The sequence below is a fragment of the Eleutherodactylus coqui genome, chromosome 3 (genome assembly GCF_035609145.1).
Source record: "Eleutherodactylus coqui strain aEleCoq1 chromosome 3, aEleCoq1.hap1, whole genome shotgun sequence".
NCBI classification, from domain to species: domain Eukaryota; kingdom Metazoa; phylum Chordata; class Amphibia; order Anura; family Eleutherodactylidae; genus Eleutherodactylus; species Eleutherodactylus coqui.
The window spans coordinates 138,389,845-138,412,375 of record NC_089839.1 but is presented as its reverse complement, the minus strand read 5'-3'; the positions used below and the strand labels follow the sequence as shown (position 1 = coordinate 138,412,375).

Genomic DNA, 22,531 nt, shown 5'->3' with positions numbered 1-22,531 from the left:
CGCAGCAAAAGGAGAGTGACTTCAGCCTGCCCACCGGAGCGGTCTCCATTATGTAAATGCAGGAAGTTTATAATATCGCTTTCTACAGGTATGCTTTAAGAAGCAATGACGCACTAAGTGTATACAACAGGTGGACGTCACGATTCTGCTGCTGGTTTAAATGCTGACATGTGATGACAGGTTCTCTTTAGGGCCGCCTGCACCCACAGCGCAATCGCTGCAGGCATCCGCAACGGAAAACTTGCAGTAAAACCGCAGTGGCCAAATAACCGTCCCTACATAGTGTGGATTTGGTTGCGGTTTTATAAGCGGATGTGCTTGGGAATTTAACCCTTGTAGTTCAAGGATTGAATCGGCAGCATAAGTAGATGTGTCGTGGATTTAGAACCCGCAGCGTGTTTTGTTTTTTTTTTAATGTTGCAAATTCGTTGTGGAAAATTTTCATTTAAATTTTTAAGATCCCCTCCACATGACTTCTACGGAAGATCTCTTTCACTCCCCCCCCGCATTTGCTCAGACGAGTATACTCAAGAAGAGCGATGCCTTTACCGAGTGTGCTCGCACATCTCTACTCGTAATGCATTGCCCATTGTTTTCAATGGGACAGTAAAACACATCACACGGCATATGGGAAACACTTGTTGATCCTCCAGCGCGGCGGATCGCTACCTTATTGAAGTGATGCGATTCTGCCAGAAAATCGCCTCGCTTCAGTGTGAAAACGCAATTACGCTCACCGCTTCTAGGCATAGTTGCGCAAAAACTTGGTTTTTTTTCCAGCCATTCACACTCTGTGCCATAGCGCAGAGGTTTTAAAAAAAAAAAAAAGCGTGACGTCAAGGTGCTTTTAAGGTGGAAGTCATTTATTTCAATGCGGAATTCTGCAGCAAAAATGCGGCCGTGTATTTTTTGCAGATTTCCTCCATGATGTAAGCTCTTCCCCCGTGGAGGACGGCAGCGCACTCACGTGTCGTAGTCTCACTATGCTGATGTCAGCAGCAGTAACTTCCCTGCCTCCTCATGGGGCGCACACAGGCGGATGTCGCTTCCGTATTATTCACGCAATACATAGTGCTAAAGGCTGTGCGTTAGGCAATGGGCGTTGCATGATTGCGCATGCCTGTGCGAGTTTTAGGACGTATTCTCACGAGCGTATTTACGCAAGTATTTCAGTGCGTAAAAAAACACACCTAAAACGCGACCATGTGAAACTTCATTTGTTTGCATAAAATATACGTGTGTGAAAAAACATCGGCCGTTTTCGGTTGCCGGTTTTATACGCCGTTTGAAAAAAATAAGTCTTGCCCTATCTTTTGTCGTGATACACAAGCTCCCATAGACTTCTATGGAAGCTGGAAAAAGGGAGGAGGAGGGAGTTACCCTGCGTACAACAAAGGGAGAAGAACACAGCCGACCCTAATTAGGCATTAATTGTTATTCCGAGGATTTCTGTTGATCATCGCTTGCCATTGTTTCTACGTATTTTTAACATTGGCGCTGCAGCACCCCGTGTGAATGGCTTTAAATACGCTCATTAAGGTCAAGACTCGATCGTGTTACAAAGTCATTTATGCGTATACACGCTCCGTATGGGCGAACGTAAAAATGCATACAGTCGCGCGAAGGAGGCCTCACTGTATTATTTGCGCGCACAAAAATAGCACGTTCCCATTGATTGCAGTGAGCAATTAGTATAAGGCTGATATGAGCGTATTATTGCCGCGTATTACGCTTGCGCTGTATACATGTGTGATACGTGGTAATGCGGAGGCAATCAAATACATTGCCATATGCAGTTCCGCTCACATTAGCGTGTAGGTATTGCGTAATTCGTGAGCGCAAATAAGAATGCAGGATGTTCTAACTTGCGACATATTACACTTGAGAAGCCGTTGTTCTCTATGGGCGCGTAATCAACGCCGCCCATACGCAATTACATTGCATAGGGGTGGCGTATATTGTTAAGTGGCAGTGTGGGAAATTTTTTTAAAAATTTTAAACTGGTGGACTGCGCATGAAAATGCCTCCCATCCATGGGGAATATACATGGTGGGGAGCGCAATATGGCCGCCTCCACACGGGTGAGTCGGATCCCTGCATGTGGGATTCCCACAGCGGAGTTCCTCCCGATGCCAGGCCGGTGACTCCAGCTTACCTCTCCTCTGCTGCTGACGCGCCAGCGCGCACGCACAGTACAGAAGACGCTGTGCTGTCACTATGGTGATGCTGCAGCTGCCTTGGCTATTCTACAATGATGATTGCAAAATGGCCGCGGGACGGCAGGCTTCCATTGACGTCAACGGAAGCCGGCTGTGCGTAGCCCGCACAAAACTGCAGCATGCAGCAATTTCTCCCCTGTGAGTGGGAAAAGAAAAAAAAATTGCAATCAATTTCCGCTCGTGGGCAGGAAATCGTGTTTTCCCATAGCATGCTACAGGCTGGATTTGCAGCAGAAGCCGGAGGCGGAATCCCACTCCAGATTTTGCAATGCAAATCCAGCCATGTGCAGGAGGCCTAAATACGCAGTGCATTTACGTGACACGCCATGTGAAGAAGCCCAAAATACACTGACGACCGCGGCTGTACCTGCGCAAATACATTGGTGTGGATACGCCCTTAATCACATACACAGCACATATGCATATCTGCCCGTGTAGCACTACTGGCGGCTGCGGCCCTGTGTGTACACAGCCCGGGGCAGACTTCAGCCTCTTCACCCTTCAGTAACGGCGCTGCGCCGGGAGGTGACCATGGCAACAGCGGGGAGCCGCACACTTACGTTCCGGTTACGAACTGTGAGTTCTTGTGAGCTTCCAGAAGCATGCGGTCACGTGATGAATAAGCGCCACGTGACTCGGGTAGCTGGCGGGCCGCTGGCGCTGTGCGAGGGAGCTGGAGCGGCCGCCATGTTGTCCGGCGGGGGATGCTGTGTGATAGCGGGAGAAGGTGCGGGGCAGCACATAGTAGCACCACCGGAGCTGCCGTCCGCTAATCCCTCCGCACCAGCTTACATGGGAGTGGGCGAAGAAAAAAATCATGCGCTTTTTACCGTGAATACCGCGGCGTTTGGCCTCCCGGCAGTGGCGGTATAACGCTCCGGTGATTTCACGGGGCCTCCCGCTTACCTGCACTGTCTGCTCTATCTTTCGGCATTTAGCGCAGCTCACCCCCCATCACAGTATCTGGGTGCGCTAACACCCGCTGCCGGCACAGGGCGCTGCGGCCGAAAACTAAGGTAGAGTTGCGGCAAAGCGCTACAATCGAAACTATGGCGGTATCTCACACAGGTGTTTTTTTTTCCAGCGTGTAACGCTGTTTTTTTTAGCTCTGAAGGCTGACGAACGCCGCCATTGATGTTATTGGGCTTCCCAGCCGTGCGCGGTCATGCTGTGGTTTTGCCGCAGTGTTCGTCTGCCTGTTGTATTTTCACGTGTTTGTGTTCTGTAACGGACGCTTTGCCCATTGAATGAATAGATTGTGTTTTCAGCGCTGCTGAGACCGCCGTAGAATGTGGTTACTGCGTTTTTCCAGTTTTGGCGTTATCCGCTTGCTCGGCTGCGTTTATAAGCCCGCTCTCACACATGGGCCAGGCAAAACTCCACGATTTTAATTATGGCGGTTTGCCAGAATTTCACTTTAGTTTTCTTTGTCGCTGCGGCCAACAGCGGGGTTAGTCGCAGCCTATCATTGTGATGGGTGAGGAGGTGCGCTAAACACGGAAAAATAGAGCAGATAGCGCTCGTAAATCGTGACTTTAGAAAACGCTGTGTTGGAGCGCATGTCTGCGAGGCCCCAATGAAGGCAATGGGAGCATTTTACTGCGATTACCGCGCCATTCAAAACACTGCGGTAAAAGCCGCTTGTGTGAGAGCAGCCGCACTGCTGGAAACACCGTCAGCGCAGTAGACGATACATTAAAGAACGCAGCGCTTTTACAAGCGCCTGTGTGGGAGTGGCCCCTGAACGGCTCATGGGGTGCGGCATACCGCTGCGTGTGTAACCGTTTACCGCAGTGCGAGCCGGCGCATGATAGCATATCTCACGCACGTATCTCACACATATCTCGCATGTGAGGTCTGACTTTCACGTGAGCGTATTTCTTCATGTGATTTGTGATTATGTTAAATACTGTACGCCCCAGCCTATCTTGAAGCCCATTGAAATCCGTGAGTGTGCTTGAGGGCTTATTCCAACGACCATATTTGCGCAGGTATTCCCTCATGTTTAAAAGTCGAACATAAAACGTGACCAAGCGAAGATTTGGGTTTCAGTGACTTCATTCAGACAAATGTGTTTTTTCTGCGTGAGAAAAAAACGGACCTACTCAATGTTTCTCGGCCACCTTTTGGCGCGTGAATAGATGGGTCTCGCCCTATCCATCGCCATGATACGCAGCGAGCTCCCATAGACTTCTATAGCAGGTGGAAAAAAGGGGGGGAGGGGGAAGTGTCCTGCGTACAACGCTGGGAAAGGAAGATAGCTGGCCCTAATTAGACATTTTATTGCCATTCCGAAGATTTCTTCTGATTGTTGGTTGCCATCACTTCTGCGTGTTTTTTGACACACAGCAGCACCTGTGAGAACGGCTTTAAAAACACAGATTACAATCGGGAGTCAATTGTGGCATGACGTGTCTTTTATGGTCCCATTGAAACAACGGGCAGGACATTCTAGGGGAACAACCAAAAGATAGAACATGCTGCGGTGTTCATCCTCGGAGCATCACTAATTCCTTTGAAAAGAATGGATTTCATATTCATGCGAGTTTTTTGCGTCTTGTAACGTACAAAAGTCACGTGAGATACACGCTGGTGTGCATGTAGCCTAACTGAACGTCTTTAAGGGGTTTATGTCATATCCACAGGCTGTGCCATGTATGTCGTGTTTGTCCTGGAGGTGGGACCTAGAACTGGCCCCCATGCTGTGCCTGGATGGAGGTGACAGATGAGCTAGCTGTGCTCCACAACCCCCACAGATGGGTGAGATCTAGGAAACAGGCCGGATCACACGTGTATTCCAGTCAGCAACGCACAAAACTCGTAAGAGATTCTCGCCCGTGTGAATAAGCCCTAAAAATGACACTTTTCCACATTGTGCTGCTGCCCAGTATGTGCGTCTTATCTACCGGCAGAATGTAGGAGCCCTTTACGCCTTTTGGTGGACTTTCATGCCGCAGCTAATTTTAGGGCAGTGAGCTGCATTTGCCAATGTGCTGGCAGCGCCAACGTGCTGGAATCAGCCAGAGATTACAATGTCACAGGGATACCCCAACAGCTTTAGGGGTTCACTGTACATCTAGCACCAAATTATGGGAGGGGAACCTGCCATCAGAAGGCTCGGTATTAAGGGCTCATCCACACCAGCGTTTATGCTCCCTTTTTGGCTTTCCGTCCTCACGGGATGGATACGCTGCAGAAGCTGATAAACTGTCCTGAAATCCGCAAGACATGCTGTTTGGACTTTGTGGCATTTTTCTCAGCTACTGGTGTGTTTTTGGTGCTGATTTTGGTGCAATTTTTGATTTCCATCCATGTGGATTTTCCTCTATATTTCCTCTGTTAAATTCTGCTATGGACACGCGCAGAAAAAGCTGCTTTTATGCTGTCTTTCTGCAGAATTAAAATCTGCTCCACAAGCACCTCTACGCAGCGGATAGATGAAAAAATCATTTATTTAGCTATTTAGACCCCCTGTCCACGGGTGTGATTTCGCTGGTGGTAAATCGCTGGCGAATCGCTCTGCCTGAAGCTTTCCATAGTTTTGCTATGGAAAGCGCCGGCCCAGTGTCCACGAGCAGAGAATCAGTGCGATTCTCCGCTCGTGGACGGCAATTTGCAGCATGCCGACGCTATTCACAGTAACGTTACAGCGTATATCCTGCCTTTTCTGTGTTGTTTGCAGAAAATACAAACTATATATAAAATCCCGTAAAAGTTTTAATTAAAAAAATAATAATTCAACAGATTGTTCAACGCAGAGAGATTTCCTTTTGCTTCCATTCTTTGAAGACAGATAATAGCGCAGCATAATGCGATATTTGTTCTGGTAAATACAAGATAACAGAACGAAAGTTACGGAATTTAATCTTTCCCTTATTTCAAAATATAATCATATAAAAATAGTTCCACTTTTATTTCCATCTCTGCTCGAAAAAGCACACAAAGAAACAAGGCCTGCAGACAAATTTTTAAGCATCACCAAAAAGTAATTGAAAAAAACAGAAAAACAATCCTCACATAAATCTTATATGCGACCTGTGGGGCAGAGGCCCAGTATCCACAGACAACGATGGGTTGGTGGTCTCTACACGCAGTCCTACACCGTCTGCCTACAACTTCCTGTTTCTTTTTTAACTTCTTTCTCATGTATAAAAAATGACACAAATACATAAAGTAATTGCCTATGCACTGCACTTGGAACTCACCCATTGAAAATAATAGGGCTCTTACACGCGTGATATGTGGAAAAATACGTGAGTAAGTGAAACCAAGTAATCCTTGTAGATATGATACCTTTTAATGGCTAACAAAAATACATGATGTTACAGCAAGCTTTCGGATCCTCTCAAAATCCTTCCTCAGGCATTGTTCTCTTAGGCCCCCTGTCCACGGCTGAAGCAGAATATCGCTAGCAGTATTCCGCCAGGGGGGAACTCTGACAGGTCTCCGAGATAAGCCTATCTAATAAATAGGCTCACTGCAGAGAATAGCAGCATGCCGCAATTTAAATCCCGCAAGCGGGCAATTGCTATGATTCTCCGCTCGTGGACGCCGGCGCTGCGCTTTCTATAGCAACCCATGATCTGCAGGCGATTTGAGACACTACACCTGTGCTGCCACGTAAGCTGTGCCAACCAATCAGAGAGCATGTACTGTCTTAGATTACTGATGTATACCAATACTCAGGTAGTCAAAGAAGCAGTTGAGCTATCTTTGTTTGTCCAGGACCAGAGGGTCATTTTAACCTAAAATATGGCTATTAGCCTAAATGCCATTTTCTAGTACCACAGGGCTAGGATAGGGACTAATGTGTTTGTTTGAATTGACGAATCCTTTGGTATGGGGTTAATACATTGTATGGGAGACACTGGTGTTGTAGGACAGACACTGGTGAATATGTAGCAGCTAATGTGCTGCATCTGAACTGTCCGGAGGTAATGTGCTGTATTTAAGAATGATTGTTTGCAAGAGGATAGACTAAAGGCACATTTAGACACAGCGATTATCGCTCAAAAGCAATCTGTGAGCGATAATCGTGTGCATTTACACGGCAAGATGATCGCTCAAAATGCACTCAAACGACAGTTTGAGTGACCGTTTTGAGCGTTCACTTTGCATAAGCTTTTAAGTAGTTAATTAGCTAAAGAGCTTATTAGTGTGGAAATGAAGACTCCCGATGTATACAGAAGACAGCGGGAGCGCTGTCTTCTGTATACAGCTGCTGTGTTCTCGGAGCACTCATCTGGCAAACAGCTGAGAGCTCTGAGTGGGGTATGCAGAAGACAGTTGAAGCGCTGTCTTCTGCATACTTCTGCTGTGTTCTTAGAGCGCTCAGCGGGTATACAGCAATCAAGTAGCATGCTTGTTGGAGAACTAATAACTCCCAGCAATTACCATTGTTCAGCTGATCTTGGAGGTCTAGTTTTACATGTTACAAGCTTCTGTAGCAGGAGCTAACTAGACATTACAATTAAGATCCCAGATCTGGTGCTGTATATGTGTATAGAGCTTGGTTTTGGTGCAGTATTTATAGTATGAGCTTGATTCTTTTGCTATATTCAGGCTATTGGTTCTATTGCTTTATACTATATTAATGTTATGAGCTTGAATCTAGTGCTGAATTTGTCAGTTAGCTCATGTGGATCAACTTTGCCACACATTGAATTGACTTTGGACTATATGTGGAGACAGCACAAGAGATATCAAGTTATTCGCCATCTACAAATCCAATTGCAATTTGTTGTTCGCTGCAGGGTCCGCAGGACATTACTCGTAGAAGTTGCTATGTTGCTGCTGGTGATGGTAACTGAGGCATATAGAGCCTCAGCCAAGGCCAGAGTAGGCAGCATAAACTTCATTATGGCAGAACTAGTGCAATATCATAAACAGCCCAAGTCAGGGCAGGCAGCTTGCAAAGAGAGTAGTCCAATTAATGTAGCCGAGGTCAGGGATGGAGCAGAATAGAAAACCAGGAGAACAAACAAACGGCTTACACAACAGTTGGAACAAAATTGTTTAGGTTTTTCTCCCTAATGTATCTTTACACTGATTATTGCCCGGTTAATTGCTAGAAACAGGGAATTCAAGCGACAGTCGTCCCCTGTGCAAGTGGCCACCAACAGGGCACTGAGTGATAACATAGTCACTGAGCTAAACAAAAAAAACAAGCAACTATCAGCCCATGTAGACAGAAATTTGTTCATCTATGAACGACTGTCTGTTTACAATGATTAGAGGTGGGCAGCCGGAAGCAATCTGCAGCCAACTCTCCTCCATTCGTAGAATGACTATTACTGCTGTGTAAAGCACAGGAGTGCTAAGCGTTGGAACAGCGGTCAGGCGCTTCTGCACCCGACAACCCTCCTGTGTAAACCCAGCTGTAGGGAGAAGATGTCTAGTATAGCCAGGGCTGACAAGTGATAGGTTATGGATAATTTGACAGAGTGCACACTAGCCCTTTGGACAGCAGTGAGAGACTGAGCATACCGCCAGACACCGATCGGTAAGACAAGATGTTCTTTTTGGTTGCAAATCGTAACAGAACCCCACTTCCCGACACACCAAATCCCCCCCCCCCCCCCCCCCCTCAGTACATCTCTGCCAAGAGGGCTCAGCAAGTCCAGGCACTAGAGGTTGGCAGACTTTGGTACCAGACTTGGAACAGCAAACTTTGGCACTAGATGGTATCCTTGGGTGCCAGGCCAACAGATCGGAGCACACCTGGCAAAACAGACAAACTGGACTCATGCAAACTGGAGAAACAGAAAGCAAGCAGGCAATGCGGGTGACAGCAAGTCACTACCCAATTAACTACCAGAGACTGGAGACGGAGCCAGGAGAGTCCAAGGAGTACAGAATTTGTGGATATTGGCAGAACGTAAGATGAAACTTTCTTTGTGTAGGTCCCTGAACTTCATGATTATTGTAACCGGATGATGTCAGACTAGAGCTCCCCATTAAAAGTGATGGATATTACCTACCTTAAGGGTAGCATAAGTATTTTATATTCAGTTATCAGAGCTTAATAGATAAAGTACCCAACAGAATCCAGGTAGGCTTTGGAAAAGAACCAAATTGTTTCATGGCTCAGGGTCACAGGAAACAGCATTTTTGGAGAAAAACTGGTATCTCCTAGGGTAACTTTTTCTACTATTCCTAGGTGGCGGAGATCTCCCGACTTGACTGGGCACAAACGCAGATTGTGGCCAACAGGGTCACAGTACAGAGATGCTCTCTGCATTTCCTTTGTTGTTCCTAAGGAGACAACTGGGCTTTGTGAAGCTCCAAAGGCTCTTTAGCTGAGGTTGGAGAAATTGGTTGAAGGGGACATGAGAAAATAGTCGCCAGACGAAGATAATTTTCTCACATGGAAGACAGTGACAATTATTTTGCATGGACTCACTCTGTTGCTTGCTAAAACAGTTATCAATTCTTATAGAATGAGCAGCAAGATCATTGAGAGTAGTAGGTAATTCACAGTCTGCAAGTTTGTCTTTTATTTAGTCAGAAAGACTCATGTAAAGTTGCCATCAGTGCCTCCTCATTGCATTGTAATTCTGAAGCTAAAGTAGGAACTGGATAGCATATTGCTCCACAGACCTCGATTTTTGTCGGAGGTGCAGAAGAGAAGAGGCAGCAGAAGTAACTTTTCGGCTCCTTGAATACTCTTTTGAAGGTAGCCAGGAACATCTAGAGATCACTGATGATGAAACTTCCACATTCCTAAAGAGGAGTAGCTCAGGCCAAGGCCTCTTCAGTCAACAGCAAGATTATGAAGACTCTGCACGGAAGGAAACTGAACAAACTGTAATTCAAAATGAATCAAACATTAAGGAAACCCCAGCACGTCTTGGAGTCCCACTCATATCAAGGTGGCAAAGGAAGATGTAAACCAAAAGTAGATGCTGGAGCCGCAGGGCTAGGCAACACAGTAGCTTGAGCAATAGGATGAGTGGTAAATTGATTCATGCGCCAACATAAAATATGCTGTAACATTTTTTGCTTGTGTATTTTGTGCAATTTGTGTGAGCAGCAATATGGCAGACTATGGCATATTGGGAAATCTTGTGACAATTCCACCCTGCATATGCATTTCAGTTCATCAATATTCCTGGTAGCCCTTGCGTGCACAGCTCTTCATGTCATACTACAAGTATCTTGATTACAGGAGTCTGACTTGGCCATAGCAAAACACAAATCTTCCTCTAGTTTAACCATTCTTGTGTTGATAGATGATGCACCAAGACAATGATCCAAATATCCCTTCAACTTAAGCTCATTGACTGCTGCCCTTATGTTCTGCTATAAAAAGGTTTGCTATATCACAATTTTTTTTATTGTTCTGTCAAGGCATCCAGGCACTGAGGCAGCAAACCATAATGCTCCCTCCATTAGTATTTACAGTTTGGATGAGAATTGGATGTGCAGTGTTTTTTCTTCAAACATAGTACTGTGCATTTAGGCCCATTTAGACAGGATGAATGTCGGGCAAACAATGCCTGACACTCGTCCCCACATACACTCACTCACAGAGCGGCCAGCAGGGGGGCGGGGAGGCTGTAGAAGATTTCTTTCCTTGCTCTCCCCCGCCCCTCTCCATTGACTTCAGTACTGAACAACTGCTATTTACACTGAACGATCAGCTCATTGTCCATCGTTTATGCAGCATAAACTATGGATGATGAGCTGAACGCTGATCATTCAGTGTAAGTAGCAGCCTTTCAGTATTGAACGGCAGCTGTGTTAAGTCAATGGGGAGAGGTGGGTGAGAGCGAGGAGAGAAATCTCCTGCACTGCCCCACTATGAGCCAGGGATACTAGCTCCTGTGCAACACCACAAGAGCTAGTATATGTGGGGACATTCGTCCCGTCTAAATGGGCCTCTAGTCTCATCTAGCTGCAGAACACTTTCGCTAAAGTATTGTGAATATTCAGGTGGTCTCAGTCTTTTTTTGGGACAGCAACTTCTGATAGTTTGTTTGAATGAGCTCATGGTTTACACTAACTGATCTTTTTTGAAAATAACAGGTTTGTCAGTAATCAGACTTTGTGTGACTTTCTTTAATGGGAAAAGCACACACCTAGTCTTGTCTCCTTAACCCCATTTTCATCTTTTTCATTCCCAACTTTCAAGGTTCAAATGCTTTGTATTTTTAATGGTACTATTTAATGTACCATATAATGTATTGTATAACTTTTAAGTGAGAAAAAATAGAAATAAGTGCATGTATGATGCTGTAAAAGGGACATATTCACGTTTTTCTATGTATATACATAATTACGTCAATATGAAATTGATTTATTGGAGTGTTTTTATGTTTAGCTACATCTAAAAAAATGAATAACCCCTTTTTTGTTTTTCTTTTTTTTTTGTCATTATATACTTTGTGGAAATATTAACTCTGGGTTTCACACAGAGGGCCCTTCCTCTCCACACTCTCAGCCATCTACTCCACACCCTCTACACTTCTTAAATTACCCTCCATCAATAATGTTGTGCGAGGGCATGATTTTTGTGTAGCAAGCTGTAGTCTTTATAATTACAATTTTATAATATGTGCTACTTTTTTGATCACTTTTCATAAAAAAATTTTTTGGGGTGACAGAGTGCTCCTAAAACCGCTGTTCCAGCATTGTGTATTTTGTTTTGCTTGACGTTCCTAATGCAGGATAGAGAATGTAATATTTTAATAGTTCGGACTATTACAGATGCAGTAATATAAATTATAGATCTTTTTGTTTTCATTTTTTTATGTGGAGGGAGGGTGTTAAGCTTGCAATATTTCTTTTTTACATTTTTAAAACTTTTATTAAATCTAATTTTACTTTACAAGGGACTTGAACTTGCACTTGTCCAATGAACTGGAATACTTCTGTATTGCAGTATATTGTATAGGTTGATTCAAAAAGAATAGTGCAAAAGTAAAGCTGATTTATTCATACAACAGCCAAAATGACATGCAAAGATAGACTCCAAATATAGCAGATGTTGCACTCCCCATCGGATACAGATCAGTGATTAAAATCCATCACATGGATAAAATTCAATCGAGACTCATTATAGAGTGATAACTCCTTCTTCATGTCACAGACGTATAATAAACACTCTGTTTCAACGTTTTTATTGAAAATTTCCATATAAAAAATGCTGGTGTACAACATTCTTAATTCCCCATGCAGGGGAACAATTTTATTACTGACAAAGTACTGTAAATTTTATTATAACATTGTACTCCTAAACACGGAGTACCTGGGAGAGGTAACAGGGTATACTAAATATCAAAGGTTGGTTTCTGATAGGGTGGTTAGGTAGAAGATGAGTTATGACGTAGTCCTGTGACTTCTAAATAGTCAATCTAGGGTTGCCATGTATTTAGGAAATTAAATAAGGAGTCTTTTCTGATAGTGTGGGTCCTTTCGTAAACCATGATTGTAGATATTCTATTGGTTACCTCAGGGAAGGAAAGATTAGAGATTTTCCATTTGGAAGCGATATGGCTCCTTGAGGCCATACAGATAGCCCAAATAAGCCGATGGGCTCTATATTTAAGCTTCGGTGGTCGGTCTCCTAGGAGGAGGATTGTGAGAGAATTAGGTATTGAACCCATAAACAAATGATTTATCGAATGATGGACTTTTGTCCATAGTTTAACCACAAGGTGTAGAGCATATTCCCAACCTCTCGGAAACAGAACTGGGAAGAGGATGGGTACACATGGTGGATACTTTGTGGTACTAAGTAAGTTCTATGAAGAATTTTAACTGGTTTCCCTAAGAGAATCTTGGTGGCTACCCTTAGTGATCGTGGAGCAACAACACTGCCATCTTTCCAGAGTCATCTCCATCCTTTAGGTGGTCCTCCTATCTTCTTATAAACAAAATAAGTAAGTTTTCACATAAATATGTTTTTCCCCAGCTACAGGTTGGTTCAGCATAGTGTGTGTGTGTGTGTGTGTGTGTGTGTGTGTGTGTGTGTGTGTGTATGGATTTATGCATTTGTTTTCAATGTCCACCTAGAGTGGGTCATTTGTTCTACCCAAGCATACAGCCCATTGGGACAGTCGCACAGATTTGTAGTATTTAATTAAATTGGGCACCGAAATGCCTCCTAGTCGATAATAGTACATTATAGTATGTTTGAACCTTGAACATTTGTTGGCCCAAATGAACTTAAGTAAAGTTCATTGGAAGTTGTGGAGAGTGGGCAGAGGGATAGGTAGTGGTAAGCATCTAAAGAGATAAAGCATTATTGGCAGAGTGACCATTTTAATTGTAGTAATGACAAGTAGGGCTGATCACATTTCAACAGGTCAGAAGTAAGTTTCTTAAGTGGGAGGGGATAATTCCATTTATACAGGGAGTGTATAGTCATATTGACACCCAGGTATGTAATATAATGTTGTTTTTGTTGGAATTGGAAATTGCGGTCAACCAGTTTCTTAACAGGTTATGGGGTGTTGATATATCAACACCTGTAGGCCCGAAAGAGCTCCCCAAGTGTTTAAAATAGACATTATGTTCAGTAAGGTTGTGAAGGGTTGGGATAAGGTCAGCAGGAGGTCATCTGCAAATATGCTTACCTTATATTCATGACCTCAAACTTAACCCCTTTTATGTTCAAGTTATTGCGAATGGCCTCCATCAGTGGTTCAATAGCTAAAGCAAACATGGCCAGGGACAGGGGGCAACACTGTCTGGTTCTTTTATTTATTCGCATAGGAGTTGCTCTTGTGGAGGGTAATTTAAGAAGTGTAGAGGGTGTGGAGTAGATGGCTGAGAGTGTGGAGAGGAAGGGCCCTTGGACTCGAATTCGCTGCGAAACCCAAAATTAATATTTCCACAATAGTGTATCAAAGGCCTTTCCTAAGGCTAGCGCTAAAAGGATCATCTGAGTATTTGTTCTGAAAACATGGTCCACAATGTTTAACAATGATAAACCCTTTTAAAACAACAGTACTTAAATACAAATGATCCGCCTCCTCAATAAATTAACCAGTACATTTATATGACACTTCCACTTCTCAAAAATAACCATATATCAGTTTGAAAAAACAAATAGCACTTGCCATAAATCACCGCCAGATAACCATGCCAGTGACATCCCTGCACCACCTTGGGATCTTTTGAGTAGGCTTGCACTAGACACGTAGTCAGACATAACCAAGTCCAATGGCCACTCAAATAATTTGCAAATGCGTACGACACTCACATTATTTTTGAGAAGTGGAAGTGTCATATAAATATACTGGTTAATTTATTAAGGAGGCGGGATCATTTGTATTTAAGAACTGCTCTTTTACTAGTGTTTTATCATATGTCTGTGACTTGAAGGAGTTATTACTCTGAAACGCATCACGATTCGACACAAAGATTGAACTTAATTAATTTCATGGATTTTACTCATTGAAATGTACGCACTGGGGGTTGCAACATCTGGTATTTATGGAGTTTGTACATGGTTACCACTAACCCTGGATCCTACCAGAAGCTCTTTCTTTTTCATTTGGTTCTACGTACCTTGGGTTAAGTTTAAAGTGGTTTTCTAGTTGTAAACTTTTGGTGCACTATCTACAACAGGCTATCAATAGTAGATCGATGGAAGTCTGCCATCCAGGACTCCTGCGGTCAGCTGTTTGCTGGGTCGATGCACTCAATACACTGAGCTAATTTTTGCAGGAAGAAGACGGCTCTGTTCCCAGGCTTGGTATTACTAACAAAGTTCCCATTGAAGTAATTAGTATGCAATACCAAGTCTGACCACTGCAGTGAGAATGAAGCTGTTTGTTTCCTGCAGAAATCATCTCTGTGTTTTGAGTGCACTGGCCCTGCGAACAGCTGATCAACGGGGATCCCAGATGGTGGACCTCTGCCAATATATTGTTGATGGCCTGTCTTAATAGACATTAAGGATAGGCTATCAGTAGTTTACAACTGGACAACTCCTTTAAGCATCTATAGGCGTTGTGCTCTCTGTACAACATTATAAAGTGAGCATGCTTTTTTTCTTTACTTAAAAAAAAAAATCATAGTCTGGAAATATTATTCAAGAAAACGCTCTATTTTTTTATTTCTCATCTCTGTTATTGGGAGATACAGCTTGGACTGTGGGATTAGCTACTGCCACTAGGAGGCGGGCACACAGCGTAAAAAGTGTTACCACAGGATACCATACAGAACCTGTATGCCTCTATACCCACCTGTATCACATCTTGTATCCAAGCTAGATGCGGCCCAACAGGGTACTAGAGCCTTCATGCCCACCCATATCACATCTTGTATCCAAGCTAGAGGCGGCCCAACAGGGTACTAGAGCCTTGATGTCCACCCATATCACATCTTGTATCCAAGCTAGAGATGTTACAACAGGTTACTAGAGCCTCCATGCTTGCTGGTATGAGTGTGTAAATATAATCTTGAAATTGATTTAGTTGGTAGCAGTAAAAAATAAGCTGGCGTGAAGATCTGAGCAACTTTGACCATAGCTATCTTGTGATGACTAGAACATCAGATCAGAGTATCTCCAAAATGGCTCGTCCTCTGCGGTTGGTACCTATCAAAAGTGATCCAAGGAAGGAAAACTGGTCAAACGGTGAACAATAATAGTCATGGGCTCCAATGGATGCATGTAGGGTAGTATATCCATTCTGATCCTGCAAAAGAGCTATTGTAGCAGCTCGCTGTGTGTGGGGCTGCATAGCCACAAACCTGTCAGAGTACTCATAATGACACCTGCCGACCGCTGAAAGTGCCTACAATGGGCAAGTGAGCATCAGAACTGGATCATGGAGCAATGGAAGGAGGTGGTCTGGTCTGATATATCACAGCTGGGTGCGTGTACCTGGAGAAGAGATGGCACCAGGATGTACTAAAGAAGGAAGGCTAGCTGGCAGTAGGAGTGTAATGGTTCTCGCATTCATGTGACTTTTACTTTGACATGTACCACATACCTAAACGGTGCTGCAGACTAGATATAGTCCATCGTTGCAACTGCATTCCTTAATAGCAATTGCCAGATGCCAAGGAACATTTTCAGAGGTCTTGAGGAGTCTATACCTAGACAGATCAGTGCTGCTGTGGTGGCACAAGGGTGAGCGGCCTACACAATATTAGGGGGTGGTTTTGATCTTATGGTGCTTGATTGGGGTGTATATATGCATATTTATGTGTTTTACTCTCTGTTAACTTAAAGAAAAAAAATACCTTGGTTTATTTCAATCAGCTTGCCATAGGACAGCAGGAATAAGTCTGTAATAAAATATATATAGGTGTTTATACAATAGGGCGCTGAGAAGATAGCAAAAAAAGTATAGTATTGATAGAAAATGTATATTTTTCTGTTTCCCAATTTACTATGATAAAAATATTGGCAGATTTCAACAGGAGATGTAAATAAACACTTACTAGTCAAGGCTGTGTTAGCAAGTAATTGTTGAATCCTCATAAAGCAGAGCTTTCTGGCCCTGGACCAATGCCTCGTGTGGCAGGTCACATTCTTTAGGATTGGTTGTAAAGGTTCCTGTTAAAGTATGTACCATACAATGCAGCCATCTGCCACTTGTAAACTGCACACAAAGTAGTTCACATTCTCTAATGCTGAAAAATGGAGATTTCACATTAATTTTCTGGTTCTGTACTTTATCTTTCTTATAGTTTGTTTTTCTTTTAGAGCAGCTTCAAAACCTTTTCTTAAGTAACAGGAGAAAATAAATAAGAAGTTCAATAATGCATTTTCTAACATTCTTAAATTCAAATGAAGTCTAATTTGTGTGAACAATAATAATAGTATTTACATATTAGTAAAACATGAAAATCATCCAACGTCCTAGTGTCAATTTTGTACTTCAATTAGTAGGTAATATAGCCTTCAATCCACTAAAGGGGGCTGCCTCAAATCGTTTTCAAAGACCGCTGAATACCATAGGATACATTATTGCTACAGTACACTTAAGTCTTTGAAATGCAAGGAAACAAGCATGCATTTTGTGTTAGTCTGCTTTACAAGTACAGGAATGGCATACAAAAGGAACATTTCAAACTCCATATAAAACTCTGAAAGCGCAAGAAAAAGGTGACTGCACTGCACCTGCGGTGATATCCTTATCTAGAACCAAGATGAAGGTCAGCATTTACTTCCTAGGATGATGGCTAGATTACAGATTAATGTGGAATTGAAGTTACATTGTATTTCACATTTTATACAACACATTATAAAATTAATAAACTGCAAACTCAAAAAGGGCAACAAACGCCCTCCGATGTTTTTGCACAGGACTGGCATTCAGTGTATCCCTTGTAAATTGTGGGACTTTCAAAATAAAGTTAACAAAGACTTGTTTATTTAATTCACTTAACAAAAAAAAAACTACTGACTGGTTGCAGGAATTACTTTTTTACATAGTTTATCTTTTTATTAGAGCACTTTCAGTCATGACATGCTTTACTGCAAGCTCTGTTTCCTAGCAGCCAAATTAAGCAGGCCTATTCACCTCACAATGGAGGAGGGCATTGGGAAAGAGCTGGGTTTGTTTAAACTACTTCTGTCTTCATTCACAGCCTGATGTCCCTCTGCATTGTGAGACTTACAATAGCACCCAAAGAAACCATTGTCAAGCAAAAACAAATCAAAATGGGAGAGAGAGGTGCTATGCATAAAAGACCAATGACACAATTTAGGGAGCAAAATGCTGAGAATATACAATCTATCAATCCAAAAATAAACATTTAATATTCCAACACTAGCAATAGTGAAAGTTATTTTGTTACCTGTCTTTGATCATCTGATTAGATGATAATCTGTCTTTTAAAAGGTATTAAATAGAAATGCAGAGAGATGAGAAAATTACTGAAGAAATGTAAGTAATTGAAAGTAAACTTGACAGGTAGAACATTACTAAGGCGGAATATAGAAAAGCAGGTGATGCATTTGGGTAGAGAGTTCTGAAAAGATAAAGAGGCGGAGATGCTGCCACTTGGATAACACTCAGTTGTTATGGTCAGAAGCGAACACATTAAACAGAGTAGATCTCGGAGGGGTCCAAGTCAGATTAATATATTTAGTGACTTTGGCTACACAAAGACTCGCCATTGTAGGCACGTCTGAATAGCTATGAATGGTTTGGAACATATGCAGCCTGTCACTGCAGGTGCCCACATCTGTTCTTCTTAGGCAGATGCTCATAGAAAAAGGGAAGAGGCTTTCCAATGCTCTGAGAAACGCCTTGCAGTCTTACCCCCATCTATTTTACACATTGGTGATTTAGGGTGGAGGTGAAGGGTGGAAATTGTCACTGCCCTCTACCCTCTGCAGACAGAGGCCAACAACAAAAAACACCATGATCATCAAGGCAGTGACCTCCACTAGGAACTGCAAGTTACAAATTCACACTACACAACAAAGAATGAAGGGATGGAGCACTCTATAGAACTCCTATAGGAATGTTAATCACTGGCAGTCCATATGACTCCTGTGTACAGAGGCCTCTCTACATATACAAATTTCATGCAGCACTTACCTCAAGGTGTGGGGCCATAAGGGGTTTAAAGAAGTGTGTCATATTGTTACTCTTTGGGGTGATTTAATTTTTAATATATTATTTAAGGACTATATAATGCTGTGAACAGCGAATGAAATATCACACCACAGCGACTGTTGCTATTGTGTTCTTGGCCAGTATCATCTTAAATTTGAGCAGCCCATATGGAAATCACATATTTAAAAAAGTTGCGGAAAGATAAAGCATTAATCTTTCCTCTAGGTTGGCTTAGGGTTGAACTTATATAGGATTTTACTTAATATACGCAGTAGCCTAAGGTGGTTTGCAGCTTAAGCATATTCTTGGTTGTCTAGGGTAGTTTATGGTTTAGTTTAGTTTAATATATCTGACTAGGGTAGTAAATGGCTTTAATAACTGGTGGTCTATAGTCGTTTAGAATGTAATACCTAATATCCACAGGCAGCTAGGGGTCAGTGTTAATATCAGTGGTGGTTTAGAGGTAAAGTAATACCTGAAAGTAAATGGGATTTAGTTAGAAGATGGAGTTAGGGCTCCTTCAGAAGGCATGTCTATATGTGTTCGCCTGTATACAACGTATATTTGCATGAATTAATTTTTAACAAGCCCCTTATCATAATTGGCATTTTTAAAGTCATTCACACCGGGCGCTGCAGCGTGAATGTAAAAAAACACATTGAAGTGATGGCAAGCAGTGATCAGAATAAGCCCTCGGAATGGCAATAAAATGCCTAATTTGGCCAAGCTGTCTTCTTTTCCCAGCATTGTACGCAGGGTAACTCCCTGCCTTTTTCTCTGCAGTCATGGAAGTCTATGGGAGATTTCTGAGTAACATGGTGAAAGATAGGTCAAAGACCTATCTTTTCACGCGCTGTATAAAATATACGGCCAAGAAAGCTAGAGCAAGTTCTATTTTTTCTCATGTGAAGATTTTGAGCGGAAAAAACACGTTTGTGTGAATGAAGCAATTGAAATCTAATACATCCTATGGTTGAGTTATATGTGTGACTTTTTAACGTGCGGAAATGCCTGTGCGAATAAATTCATATTCCATCCTTACTGTGTTTTTTTGCATGCATATTCATTGCGTCTTTGAAGTGTGAAAAAAAAACCCCCACAAGAAGGCCCCTTTGAGTTCATTGTGTATTTGAGGCTAGTTCACACGAGCATCATTTTGATGCTCCAATAGCTGCGCTAAAAAATCACGGCTATCGGAGCGGTAAATCGGATGAACGAAGAATAGCCTTGACCAAGTCGTGGCTATACTTCACCATTTTTCACGGCGTCAAAAATCATTTGTCTGAAGGAACCTGTAGGAAACCATTGAGCATTTTGCTCCCTGGTTGAGTTCAGAATTAGCCAATCACATTTAATCTCATGCTAAATAATAGTCAGTACTCCGCTACCATTATTTACAGTGATTCTGATTTCCCCAATATAAAGTTCAGCTCTGCTATGAGAATTTTTCTGACATTTTCTTGGTTGGTCCGTAAAGATCTAACAATTCATCAAAGGGATCTGATTGTTGGAAGGTATCAGTCATGAGAAGAGGACCAAAATATCTCCAAGGCTTTACATATTAAATGGAACACAGTGAAGATGGTCATCAGGAAGTGGATTACATTTGTGACATTACCAAGAACTGCACGTAGCTCAAACATTGATGAAAAGACACGCATGTTTTTCAATGGAATTGTACAGATAAGGTGTCACAATGAAGGTGGAAATAAATCTGAAATGATTCATCTTTGGATTTTTTAACATGAAGATCCACTGTAGGGGATCTTCTTGACTTTAATGGGCTACTTCGGTCAGTAATATAGACCACAATAGGACATGCTGACTTTTTGCGTAAATATGCTGATCTGAATATCCAAATGCAAATCAATAAAGTTTCAGCTCTCTGTTTTATGTGCTTAAAGGGGTTGTCCCGAGGCAGCAAGTGGGTCTATACACTTCTGCATGGCCATAATAATGCACTTTGTAATGTACATTGTGCATTAATTATGAGCCATACAGAAGTTATAAAAAGTTTTATACTTACCTGCTCCGTTGCTGGCGTCCTCGTCTCCATGGTGCCGACTAATTTTCGCCCTCCGATGGCCAAATTAGCCGCGCTTGCGCAGTCCGGGTCTTCTTTTCTGAATGGGGCTCCGTGTAGCTCCGCCCCGTCACGTGCCGATTCCAGCCAATCAGGAGGCTGGAATCGGCAATGGACCGCACAGAAGCCCTGCGGTCCATGGAGACAGAGGATCCCGGCGGCCATCTTCAGCAGGTGAGTATGAAGACGCCGGACCGCCGGGATTCAGGTAAGCGCTGTGCGGGTTGTTTTTTTAACCCCTGCAGCGGGGTTGTCTCGCGCCGAACGGGGGGGGGGTTTAAAAAAAAAAAAAAAACCCGTTTCGGCGCGGGACAACCCCTTTAATCCAGAGGATAAATATGCTGTTGTGAATGAGCCCTTAATGGTTATATCCTTGTTGGACTGGGGTCTTAAAGGATAAAAATTGTTTCTGCTCTCCACCCTCTTTAACAGAGTCCAGCAAGAAAAAACACCATGATCAAGGCAGTGAGCTCCACTAGGAAGTACAAGTTACAAATTCACGTTGGGGTGTACTTATTACTGGGGTTGCGCCAGAATTCTGGCATAAATTTTTTGGTATAAAGTAAGACAAATTAACAGTGATTTGCATTAAGAAGAACAAATGTTACACCTCTCATTTTTCAAAAAGGTCTAGAAAAGGAGACAGGATTTGAATTAGTGAGGAATGTACTTTTTAAAATCTTCCCACCCTATCCTTTTGAATATGGTAGTGTTTCATGATTCTTTAAAGGACAGTACATAATATTCATGGTGCTTTATGTTGGTTAAGGCATAAGTGGTAATAGTGATCTGTAGTGGTAAAAGTGTTTATGAGGAGATCCCTGGTTTTGCCAGGAGCACACCTTCCCAGCTGTAGCATAATTGAGCTGTTTACTACCACGGTATGCATAGCCCCAATGATGACATAGGGTTCATTCGGAACCCTAAAGTAGCATATTATGTAAATGCATGCAGATTTTGCAGTGCTTTTCACCAATTTTGGTACAATGATGGATTTGGATTTTTGAAGCATGCACTTGCAGCCATGCAGAATTCTTTTATATAGTAAAAGAAAGTGATATGGGCTAAAAAAAATTAACAGAACAGCATTACATGGAGGGAGTACAATTAACACATGCACAACAAAATCAGTGGATAGGGGAGTTCACCTTTAGGCACATAAACGTATAAGCACAACACTATAGAACATGTACAATTATTATTTATTTTAAAGGGCTGTTAATTCCAGGATGCAGTTGCAAGAAAAAGTAAGTGATCCCTTTGGAATCACCTGGTTTTCTGCATTGATAACTAGCAAAATGTAAATTGATTATCTGAGTTACAATGTAACTAAACTAAAGGCCCATTTACATGGGATGAATGTCAGGCAAACGATGCCCGGCACTCGTCACTGTGTCCTTGCTCCCATGCTGCTGCACAGGAGCGAGTATCGCTGCCTCTCTGACAGAGCGGCCAGCAGGGGGGCCTGAGCGGCTGGAGGAGATTTCTCTCCTCGCTCTCCCCCGCCCCTCTCCATTCACTTAACATAGTGGCCGTTCAGTACTGAACAGCTGCTGTTTACACTCATCATTCAGGATTTTATGCAGCCTAAACGATGGACGATGAGCTGAACGATGATCGTTCAGTATAAACAGCAGCCATTCAGTACTGATCAGCCGCTGCGTTAGTGAATGGAGAGGGGTGAAGGGGAGAGAGGAGTG

At 42.8% G+C, this 22,531-nt stretch overlaps 1 protein-coding gene across 3 annotated transcripts in view; it reads right to left on the bottom strand.

The window, feature by feature from the left end:
- FAM120B (family with sequence similarity 120 member B) overlaps nt 1–2,898 on the bottom strand; it is a 78,458-nt gene extending 75,560 nt beyond the window's left edge. Inside the window, exon 1 of one of the 3 annotated variants that reach the window (XM_066596147.1) lies at nt 2,780–2,898. In XM_066596147.1, coding sequence (XP_066452244.1) covers nt 2,780–2,823 — 44 coding nt within the window. In that variant the 5' untranslated portion in view covers nt 2,824–2,898. The remainder of the gene's footprint in view (nt 1–2,779) is intronic. The other 2 variants (XM_066596146.1, XM_066596145.1) reach the window with 2 other exon arrangements.
- Nucleotides 2,899–22,531: the final 19,633 nt, after the last annotated feature.